The sequence below is a fragment of the Protobothrops mucrosquamatus genome, unplaced genomic scaffold (genome assembly GCF_001527695.2).
Source record: "Protobothrops mucrosquamatus isolate PMUCROS unplaced genomic scaffold, P.Mucros_1.0 scaffold1440, whole genome shotgun sequence".
Taxonomy (NCBI): Eukaryota; Metazoa; Chordata; class Lepidosauria; order Squamata; family Viperidae; genus Protobothrops; species Protobothrops mucrosquamatus.
In genome coordinates, this window is record NW_015387622.1 from 418,458 (window position 1) to 429,862 (window position 11,405).

The 11,405-nt window shown below is 48.5% G+C and overlaps 1 protein-coding gene across 1 annotated transcript in view; it reads left to right on the plus strand.

Moving 5' to 3' along the window:
* LOC114922964 (zinc finger protein 23-like) overlaps positions 1-11,405 on the plus strand; it is a 27,484-nt gene that overhangs the window by 13,005 nt on the left and 3,074 nt on the right. Inside the window, exons 2-5 of the mRNA XM_029285235.1 lie at positions 3,493-3,547; positions 6,364-6,591; positions 8,947-9,938; positions 10,128-10,539. Of these exons, the coding sequence (XP_029141068.1) occupies positions 3,493-3,547; positions 6,364-6,591; positions 8,947-9,938; positions 10,128-10,539 (1,687 nt within the window). The remainder of the gene's footprint in view (positions 1-3,492; positions 3,548-6,363; positions 6,592-8,946; positions 9,939-10,127; positions 10,540-11,405) is intronic.

Below are 11,405 nucleotides of genomic sequence, written 5' to 3' on the forward strand. Positions count from 1 at the left end.
AATAATAATAATAATAATAATAATAATAATAATAATAATAATAATAATAATAATAATAATAATAATAATAATAATAATAATAATAATAATAATAATAAAGGTGGAAGGGACCTTGGAGGTCATCGAGTCCAACTCCCTGCCCAGGCAGGAACCCTACACCATTTCAGACAAACGGCTGTCCAGTCTCTTCTTAAAAACTTCCAGTGTTGGAGCATTCACCGCTTCTGGAGGCAGGTTGTTCCACTGGTTAATTATTCTGTCAGGAAATTTCTGCTTAGTTCTAGGTTGCTTCTCTCCTTGATTAGTTTCCATTCGTTGCTTCTCGTCCTGCCTTCAGGTGCTTTGGAGAATAGCTTGACTCCCTCTTCTTTGTGGCAGCCCCTGAGATATTGGAACACTGCTATCATGTCATCCCTAGTCCTTCTCTTCATTAAACTAGACATACCCAACTCCAGCAACCGTTCCTTATATGTTTTAGCCTCCAGTCCCCTAATCATCTTTGTTGCTCTTCTCTGTACTCTTTCTAGAGTCTCAGCATCTTTTTTACATCGTGGTGACCAAAACTGGATGCAGTATTCCCCATCCAAACTCTTAAGAGTCATCAGCCCCAGGGAAGCAGGATATGATCTTTGGACATAATAAGATTGACCCATTACCATCAGAATACCAGAAAGGCACATTCAGACTCAGGTCAAAGTTCATGCCACAGCAACAACTCCAAACAAAAGGCTACAAAGGGTATAAAAACCTACTCCCTACACGTGTCCAGCCCTTTTTTTCCCCACTTCTCTTGCTGCTAGAACTATCTTCCTGTCTGGCTCTCCTCTCCCAATAAACTAGAACCTTCTTCCCAAAGCAGTTGCCATGTTTATTCCCAGCTTGGGTGAACCACGATGAAGACCTTTCTTCCAGCAACATTAAACAATGTGGGGAAGGGGGAGCATGAGGATGCTGCTGCCCGGAGTGTGCACAGGACAAACCAGACGCGCGTGACCCAGATTTTTTTCGGAGGCGCGTGGATATCGAGGGAGCCAGCAGAGGGCTCCGGCTTGCCGATTTCCAGGGTTTTGGGGCTGCGGTCTTCCCACTCACCTCTTTTTTTCGCCGGATGTATCCGGGGTTGAGCTTCCTGGGTCGGGAGGTGGCGGCTGAAGCCCGAGTGATCAGGGCATCCCACCTCCCAAAAGAGAAGAGCCGGAGCTGCTCCTCCTCCTCCTTCGGAGCCGTCGGCGACCCCTCGTAAGCGGGGCAGCGGGGCTTACAGACGGCTGCAAATCCCAGAGCAGGAACAGCTGGAGACTCCGGAGCTTAGAAGAAGTTTGGACAATTAGAAGGGAAAAACCAGGTTCTCTCCGGTGGGAGAAGAGGAATTGCCCCGAAAGGAGCAGCCAGGGGACGGAGGCAAAGCTGGAAGCCGGCTGACTTCCTCGAGAGTGAGTCCTGTTGAATTCAGGAGTGAAAAGTAGGGAATTCCTTGCAGGATCCAGCCACTCATCTCCTCATCCTTGGTTCCTCCGGCGGCCAGCCATGCCCCTTCTGGGAATGCCTGAGCGGCAGGTCAAAGGAACCCATTTTTTCCCTGCTGGACGTCCTTTGTGACTGATTTCAGAGGTAGCTTGCCTTTGGATATGGAAGCTCTACACCGCCACCTTGAGAGTGAGGCATCGATAACTTCCCATCTTCCATTCTACCTTAGTCGCTTCTTGTGGGTGTGAATTCTGTAAGTTGATTATACACTGTGTGAAAAAATGCTTCATTTCATTGAATCCCTGGGGTTTCTCCATTTCTCCTATATGGGCAGCTTTCTTAGGACCTATAGCAAAGGTTCATTTACTGCTAGGAAGCATAATGCATTGCTATAACTTACCTTTCTTCCTCCAGTTAGTCTGCCAATCAGCCTTTCCCTAGTAGTGGGTGCCTTTCAGAAGAGTTGAGCTTGCAATGGGTTTGCACAGCAAGCTTAAACCTGGTCAACCAAAAAACCTACCCTCAGCTTGGCTAATTTTAACCATGATTAGTTTGGGGATGGATTAGTAGGTTGTGCCAGCCCAGCTCATTTGTTGGTGGTTGAATGTATACTCTACACCCAGAAAATTAAATTAAATTTATTATGCTGTCCATCTTGCAGTTTGAGGCGATTCTCAGCGGCTTAAAGTATAATAAAACATACAGCTATAAAAACAATAAATATAAAAACAAGATTAAAATGATAAAAAGATTAAAACAAACTAAAAAAACAACCACATTGATTTGAATTCCCATCCACACAGGCAGAGGAGAATCTAGTGAAATACTGGATGGTGCCCTCTTGGAGAAAGCTGCTATACTAATTAATCCCTGTCCCTGCAATTAATAGGCCACTAGCTTAAAATCAATTAAGAAAAAAGGCCAAGCAATTACATGGCGTGTACAGCTAAATAAACATGACATGCCAAGCCATAAGCTGGGTGGGGTCCACATGCAAAGCCAAAGCGTGACTGGGTACTTTATGGTTCATGATATTGTGTAAACCAAGGCAACAGGGTTAGTTTATGAACCATAATTGGGAGGTGTGTGAACACAGTCATAAAGGGTTTTGTCCAGTTGCACTTCAGTGTGCTGTGTACAGGTAGTGCTCAACTTAACAACTGTTTATTTAGCGATCATTCCCAGTTACAATGCCACTGAAAAAAGGGACTTATGACGGGTTTTCACACTTATGACCACGGTCATGTGATCCAAATTTCAAGGACTTGGCAACTGGCATTAATTTGCAATGCTTGCAGCATCCTGAGCCTTGTGATGATCACTTGTGACCTTCCCAGCCAGCTTTTGGCAAGCAAAGTGAAAGGGGGGGGAGGGAGGTGGATTATTAATGACCACACTTGACAACTGTGGCAAAAAGCTCATAAAAAATCAGGTGTGACTCAGTTAACAACCAACTTGCTTAGCAACAGAAATTCTGGCCTCAATTGTGATCATGTTGAGGATTGCTTGTCAACATAATCCCTCTATTTCAGCCCCGCAGGCCTGATGCATCCTAGCGAAACCATGCCCACCCCATTGCTGGTAATGGCAAAAAAGTCACGATACGTCGCGACACGTCACGTGACGTTGCGAGTCTGACACCCCTGCTCTATTTGATTTGGTAAACAAAGGTTCAGCAAAATATGGCCTCATGCAGCATAAGGAACTCAGTTATCCACTGCAATCTGCAAGAGTAAGGCTAGATTTAGATTTTAATAACATGCCCCAGGGCTTCATTTTTGCTCTTATTTCCTTATGGAAGAGAAAGTCCATTTGTACTCAGGCTCCCTCCCTGTTGTCTGGGAGCAAAATCCTGCCACATGTGACCTCTGTAGTCCAAATCTTGAAGTTCCTAGTCTTCGGCTGCGTAACCCAATCATAACACACAACACTGTGTAACACAACAGGCTTCTTCTCTCTGTCCTGCCACTTGGCTCAGTATGCAGGATGTTGTCGTTTCAGGGGTTTGTCATTTCATATTCACAGAACCACCTGATCCCCAACGTCATGCAGGAAAACTATGAGAACGTGATCTCACTGGGTGAGTAGCTTGTCATCCACCAGGGTGTTGCTATGCCGTCTCTCCTGACATTGCTCCTGGCCTTAATCCATTGCTGCAATTTCCACCCAACAGTTCAGTTTTGGAAGTGGCCAGCCTCTTTCCTTATCTAAAGGAAATAGATAAGCCAGACTTAACATTTTGGCAAGGGGAGGGGGGCTTGGATTGATTGAACGATGCAGTACAGTTGGTTTATTGGTGGGGAGAGATTCCTTGATTTTTATTAAATTGTGATATGCCTATCTGTTTATGGCCGCAATCCTGGTTGGAAGAGACTCCGAGGGCTGCCAAAGGTAGCCAGATATGTTGTTGGGCTGTCCCATGAGATGACACAAAAGTGACACCTCCTGTGGACACCCTTGCTTGAGGCTAAAGGTACCCACCTCTGATCTAAACACTAATATTATTTGGCCTGCATTGCCATAAGCCTGGAGCTTCTTAGAATAAAGTTCTTCCTGTCTTCTGCTATCTACTCTTTTAGCTAGGAACCGCCAGGACTTGAACTCGTGATTGCTTGCATGTAAAATCTTTGAACTCACTTAAATCTGAAGTGGGTATCTTAATGGTTGTGGAACCAATGCAGAATAGGATTAGGGCACTGGACCAGGTTCAGGCCAGGTTCAAAATTCCCACTCGATCATGGGGCCCACTGGCTATCCTTTAGCCAGTCCCTCTTTCTTTCCAACCAGTTTCACAGATTTATTATTGTAGGCATCAAATGAAGGAAATATCTCATGTTTGACTCCTTGGTGTGGTGTGCCTTGATGTCTTCTGACCTGCAACCTCCATTTCTCCCACCTGCAGCGGAGGAAATAGCAATCAGTTGGCCTAGGATAACTGCCTTTGCTGAAACTCACAGAAGAAGAGGACTGGGGCCTGGTAGGTCTGCAGGGAGGAGCAAGACTCTCCCTATCTCTGAATAAATGCTCAAATTCCCTGGAATCTGAATCCCTCTATCCCCTATAACAGGGGTCTTCAGACTTGGCCCTTTTATGACTTGTGGACTTTAACTCCCAGAATTCCTCAACCAGGCACGCTGGCTGAGGAATTCTGGGAGTTGGAGTCCACAAGTCATAAAAGGGCCAAGTTTGAAGACCCCTGCCCTATAATTAGAGTAGTGGTTAAGGCACTAAGCTAGAAACCAGGTGACCATGAGTTCTAGTTCCACCTTAGGCATGAAAGTCAGCCGGTGACTTTGTGCCAGCCACTCTCTCTCTCTCTCTCAGCCCAACTGATTTCACAAAGTGGTTGTTGTGGGGGAAAAATAGGAGGAAGAATGAGTATTATGTATGTTCACTGCTTTGAGTTATTTATAAAAATATAATAATAAGGAAGGGATGTATTTTACCCTGAGATCACTATCCTAGGTTAAGGCCATTTCTGGATTTTATTCTTGGAAAAGGAACTTTCCCCCCAGTCATATTTTTTGTAATGCCATGAAGAGCTTTCGCCTCACAATCATCTGTCAGCCACATGGACGTTGTATCTAAAGTGGGAGGAAAGGCAGTGTGCAAACGCAAATTGTATGACTGCAACATTAGTGGATTGCAACAGCAATTAGGTCAGAACAATTTTTCCGAACCCTAGGCCAGGGGTAGGCAACCTTGGTTCTTTTATGACTCGTGGACTTCAACTCCCAGAATTCCTGAGCCAGCATGGCTCAGCTTGGAAACCTCTCCCTTTCCCCTCAGCATGGCTGGCTCAGGAATTCTGGGAATTGAAGTCCACGAGTCATAAAAGAGCCAAGGTTGACTACCCCTGCTCTAGGCCCTTCAGGCATACGACTTCCATAATTCTCACCCTGCACAACCCTTGGATGCCCTGGTTGGGAATTATTGGCGTTGTTGTCTGCCACATTTGGAAAACATCAGGTGGAAGATGCTATGCTAATTCAATTGGCAAGGATCCTGCCCCCTCGGTATCCTGTTGCTCTTGTGTTTGACTGACATTTGGAAATAAGGTTTGCTGACCTTTGTAGTTATTTCTCTATAGACAACTTTATACCCATAGCATTTTTTTTTTCTTCCCTTCAATCGTGTCCAATTCTTGCAGACTCTGGACAAGCCCCTGCAGTTTTCTTGGCAAGCTTCTTCAGAAGTGGTTTGCCATTGCCTCCTTCCTACGGCTGAGGGAAAGTGACTAGCCCAAGGTTGCCGACTTAGCTTTGTGCCTTAGGTGAGGACTAGAACTCACAGTCCCCAGTTTCTAGCCTGTCGCCTTCACCACCACGTGAAACAGGCGCTCTATCCAAAGCATGTCCATTCCTAATAACTATGCTCTGAAAAGCTTTTCTGGCTGATTTGTACACGAAGCAGCCATTAAGGCACTAGGGCAGTTCAGCCCTTTTTCCCTAGCTCAGTGGTTCTCAACCTTTTTAATGCCGCGACCCCAACCGGTCGTAAGTCGAGGACTAAACCGGTCATAAGTCAAGGACTAAACCGGTCGTAAGTCGAGGACTACCCAACCGGTCGTAAGTCGAGGACTTTCCCTGCCCGGGAGCGCCGCACATGCGTGGTTCCGCCCCCTGCGCCGGCCAAGGCGTAGCTGGCAAACGGCAGAGACGGAGCAGGCCGACCACCAGCTGGCCCAGCCCAAGGGAGGTAAGGCACCCGCCGGAAAAGGGGGAAAAAATGGCGGACAAAAAAAATGGCGGACAGCCTTGCTTGGCGACCCCCATGAAATGGTCGATCGACCCCAAATGGGGTCCCGACCCACAGGTTGAGAACCACTGCCCTAGCTGGAGCGGTTGGCAAAGCTACGCAGGAACTCCCTGTTTGCATTGTGTCTCTGTGGTGCAGTCATGGAATCTGAACGGAGCCAAGCACCGCAGGCCCCGACGCAGAATCAAGCAGCCGGGCCAAGCGAAAGTGGACTCAATGCTGACCTCCGTCGCCAGCTGGGCTTCATCCTGCAGACGGCTGGCCGGAGCCAAGTGGAGAAGATGCTGCGGGAGCTGGTGAAAGAGCAGAGCCAGGAAGGGAAGCGGAAAGCAAGGAAGAAGGCACCTAACAGCCTCAGAGATGAAGGTGAGCTGGCCTCCTGGCGGGAACTGTGGGGATGCTGAGAATGAAGGGGAATGACACTGTGTGTGCAAAGTAACAGGAGAAGCATCTACAGAGGGAGTCAAGCTGGAACAGATTAGGTCAAACGTGGCTTAATAGCTGTGTGAGGGATCTTGGAGTCCTAATGGACAATCAAATAATAATAATAATAATAATAATAATAATAATAATAATAATAATAATAATAATAATAATAATAATAATAGCAACAACAACAATAATAATATTGATGGTGATGGTGATGGTGATGGTGATGATGATGATGGAAGGGACCTTGGAGGTCATCTAGTCCAACCCCCTGCTCAGGCAGGAAACATACTATTTCAGACAAATGGCTGCCCAGTCTCTTCTTAAAAACTTCCAGTGTTGGAGCCTTCACAGTTTCTGGAGGCAAATTGTTCCACTAATTAATTGTTCTAACTGTCAGGAAGTTTCTCCTTAGTTCTAGGTTACTTCTCTCCTTGATCAGTTTCCATCCATTGCTTCTTGTCCTGCCTTCAGGCGCTTTGGAGAATAGCTTGACTCCCTCTTCTTTGTGGCAGCCCCTGAGATATTGGAACACTGCTATCATGTCCCCCCTTGTCCTTCTCTTCATTAAACTAGACATACCCAATTCCAGCAGCTGTTCATTATATGTTTTAGTCCCCAATCCCCTAATCATTTTTGTTGCTCTTCTCTGTACTCTTTCTAGAGTCAGCAATTTGTGGCAGCAGCCAAAAAAGCCAGCACAATTCTTGGTTGCATTATCAAAGGGATAGACCAGTGGTGGGATTCAGCTGGTTCACACCAGTTCGGCAGAACTGGTAGCTAATTTTTTGTTGCCCAGGCCCAGAGTGGACTTCCGGAAGCAGCATCGACACAGAGAACCGGTTGTTCACATATTTGAATCCCACCGCTGGGATAGACTCAAGATCACATGAAGTACTAGTACCTCTTTACAAGCCTTGAGACTCTGGAAAGAGTGCAGAAAAGAGCAGCAAAGATGATTATGGGTCTGGAGGCTAAAACATATGTAGAACGCATATTGCCTTCCTCTTTGCCCTTTCCTTGGACAATTCAGGGGGTTCCAGGCCTGAACTGATAGAACTACCCCATTCTGGACTTTTAATTTTGTGGAGGATGGATTATTGCTAAATAAACAATTATACCAAGGGGAACAGCAGGGCCCATAGTCATGTGGACGGTGACAGTGGGAGTTAGGGCAGCGATTCTTGGAATAAAAATTGTGATGTTGCAATCATCTTTCTATTTTTGAAAAAAAAAAATCCTGAAATTGGTATGTATAAGTGTGTGTGAGAAAGTAAAAGACTAGTTGTTTTTTTTCCCTGTAAAGCTGTGACTTTGAGCTGTGACTTTTGGAACAACCCCAGTGAGGAAGCCTATGCTATATTCTCCATTCTGAGGGAGAATATTGTCAGATTTGAGAACTGCCTCCTAATGTACCATCACTGCTTCAGGGCAGAATTAGTTATTTCTGGAGGAACTATGGAACAGATGAGCTAAGGGACCAGAGCAATGAGTAGCGTTTGAAGAAGGGACTGATCATGTTGCGTTGTGTTTCACTGGAATGCCTTTTATCCCTTGTAGTTGGCTATATGGACTGGAGTAGGTAAAGGAGTCCCTGCAGATTCCAATCCACTGATTGTAACTGACTATAGGGGGTGGTGCTCATCTCCATTTCGAGGGCCATTGAGCCAGTGCTGTCTGAAGACGTTTCTGTGGTCATGTGGCCACAGAACGCTGTTACCTTCCCACCAAAGTGGTACCTATTTATCTATTCGTGTTTGCATGCTTTTGAAGTCTAGGTTCACAGGAGCTAGGGTGATGACGGGAGCTCACCCTGTCGTACAATGCTTGGGTCTCAAACCTGGGCTGTCTGCTTTCTAAACAACAAGCCCAGCACCTTAACTGCCAAGTCATCGCAGCATCCCTGAACTAGGGTATAAAATCTGTGCTGAAAAAAAGACACTAGAAATCAGGGCTAGGCAACCTTGGCTCTTTTATGACTCGTGGACTTCAACTCCCAGAATTCCTGAGCCAGCCATGCTGGCTCAGGAATTCTGGGAGTTGAAGTCCACGAGTCATAAAAGAGCCAAGGTTCCCTAGCCCTGCACTAGATGGTAGCATGGAAACCCAGAAAATTATCTTTGCTTGTGGCTAGTGGTGATCTGGATTTTTTGCAGCCCTCTTTTGTCTCTGGGGATGATGGAACTAATAGGTGGGCCACTCCCAAAGCCCTGAAGGATGTCTCTTTGAGAAAACTAATCATTTGGAGTTCAGTTGGTCCTGCTTCTTCTTATCTTCCTATTTCTATTTCAGCTGCTGGGGAGAATGAAGAAGAGCTGCAGCCAGAACAAGACCGTGTGGAGAAGGAGGCACCGCCATCAAGGAGATCTATCAGCCCAGATGAGGCTTGTGCAAGCAGCAATTGGGGCCCGCAGAGCCTAGAGGACCAACAGCCTCCTCAAGACTCTGCTGTGCATCAGCAGGAAGGGAAGAATTCCGACAGCCACAGGCATCTGGAAAAGTCGGGGGTGTGTGGGGAGCGTGGGAAGAAAAGCATGAGTGGTAATGGTCGAGGCCATGGCATGCCCACACCAGAAAAACCACACCAATGCACCAAGTGTGGACGTTGCTTCCGGCAACACTCCATCCTGGCTAAGCATCAGAAGATCCACACTGGGGAGAAGCCCTACCTATGTGTGGCTTGTGGCAAGCGATTCAACCGCAGCTCCAACCTGGTGCAGCACCAGCGCGTGCACACAGGGGAGCGTCCCTTTCCCTGCACAGCCTGTGGCAAGGCTTTCACCCAGAAATCGGATCTGGAGCGTCATCAGCGGGTGCACACAGGGGAGCGGCCATACGCCTGCCAGGAGTGTGGGAAATGCTTCTCCGTCAGCTCCCACCTTGACCGGCACAAGCGCACCCACCAAGACAACCCTCAGGAGCAGCCATCGGCCGCCCCTCTAGTCCCTGCTACCCACTACTGTCCCGACTGTGGGAAATGTTTCAGACATCGCTCTTCTCTCTCTAAGCACCGTAAGACCCATTTGGGGGAGCGCCCTTACCCCTGCAGTGCCTGTGGCAAGCGGTTCAGCCGCAGCTCCAACCTGGTACAGCACCAGCGCATTCACACGGGGGAGCGCCCGTTCCCTTGTGCCGACTGTGGCAAGAGATTCATCCAGCGTTCTGACCTGGAGCGACACCAGCGGGTGCACACCGGGGAACGGCCCTATACCTGTGCCCAGTGCGGCCAGAGTTTTTCCGTGAGTTCCCATCTGGACCGGCACCAGAGAGTCCATCAAGCCTTTGCGGCGGCTGCAGCTGCCCATTGCTGCCCCAAACATGTTAAAGGGTTCCTCCTCAGCAGTGGGGCCAAGCAGACCCTGAAATACCAGCCGTACAGCGGCAAAGGACGTCTCACTCGCAGCAGCCAATGCTTGGACTGTGGGAAGAGCCTGAGCAAGCTTCCCACTCAGCCGCCGGGGCTTGTGGTGGAGAAGCCCTACAAGTGTGAGGGTTGTGGGAAGGCCTTTGCCCAGCGCTCAGTGTTGATGAAGCACCAGCGCATCCACACCGGCGAGAAGCCTTTCTCGTGTGGGGAGTGTGGCAAGGGCTTCATCCAGAAGTCGGATCTGACCATCCACCAGCGCATGCACACCGGGGAGAAGCCGTATCGCTGTGACACCTGTGGCAAGTGCTTTAGTGTCAGTTCCAACTTGCTGACTCACCAGCGCACCCATCTGGGGGAGAAACCCTACGCCTGTGGGGAGTGTGGGAAGGCCTTCGTCCAGCACTCGGAGCTGACCATCCACCAGCGCACACACACTGGGGAGAAGCCCTACAAATGCAGTCTCTGCAGCAAATGCTTCAGCCGCAGCTCTCACTTGAACCGTCACCGGCGCACCCACGGTGGCCAGAAGGACTCACCTGGTCCAGTCCCTTCCCCACTGCTTGCCCCCAACTCCCGCAAGCCAGCCATTCCTCTGCCCACCTCCCTCTTCTCCACCTCCTTTTCGTCTTCCAGCCCTCTCCCTCCCTTACCTGCCTTCCCTTCCTCGCCCTCCCCTCTTCCCTTTCCTGCTTTGGAGCTGTCTTGGACCCTCCCCTTTCCATCCCAGGGTTTTCCCCATCCAGCCTACGTGCCCCCTGCTCCAGACACAGCCCAGGCTTCTCTCATCAACTAATTTTTCCCTCTTCCAGCCTCTTCTCCTCCTCGTGTCCTCCTTCACTTCCTTCTAGCTGCTCTCCCAAATTCTTTCTGGTTTTGCTTCTTCCTTCTCCCTCCCTGTCGATTGAGCTTCGGTCTCTGTTTCCCTGCTCCAAATGATTTTCACTGGCTACCCAGGATGAAGCTGGAAAGGAGAAGCAGGTAGAAACAGGGAGTGTGCATCACAGTGAAGCAGATGGCTCCAGGGCTGCATAACAGAGGGGCTCAACCCTTTCCTTCTTGCTGCCTTCTGCATTGTTGTGAGACAGTGTCAAACTCTCCGTCCTCCCACCAGGACTAGAACCCCCTGGGTACCAGCTTGGCTGGAAGAGAAAGAGGAAGTTGGCAGCTGCAGTAGCAAGGATGCTGGTAAGCCTTGTCAGGTTGGGAGGGGGACATTAGCAGCTTGCCCGATGATACCAGCCCGGTCATCTGAACTGTCCCTACTCTAGAATATTTAATGGTCACTCCTCTCTTTCTAGCTAACCTTGTCTATGCATCTGGCAAGACAAGAAAGAAGGAGTCACCATATGGTACAATATCCTGTCCCTTTGCAGAATGCATGGCA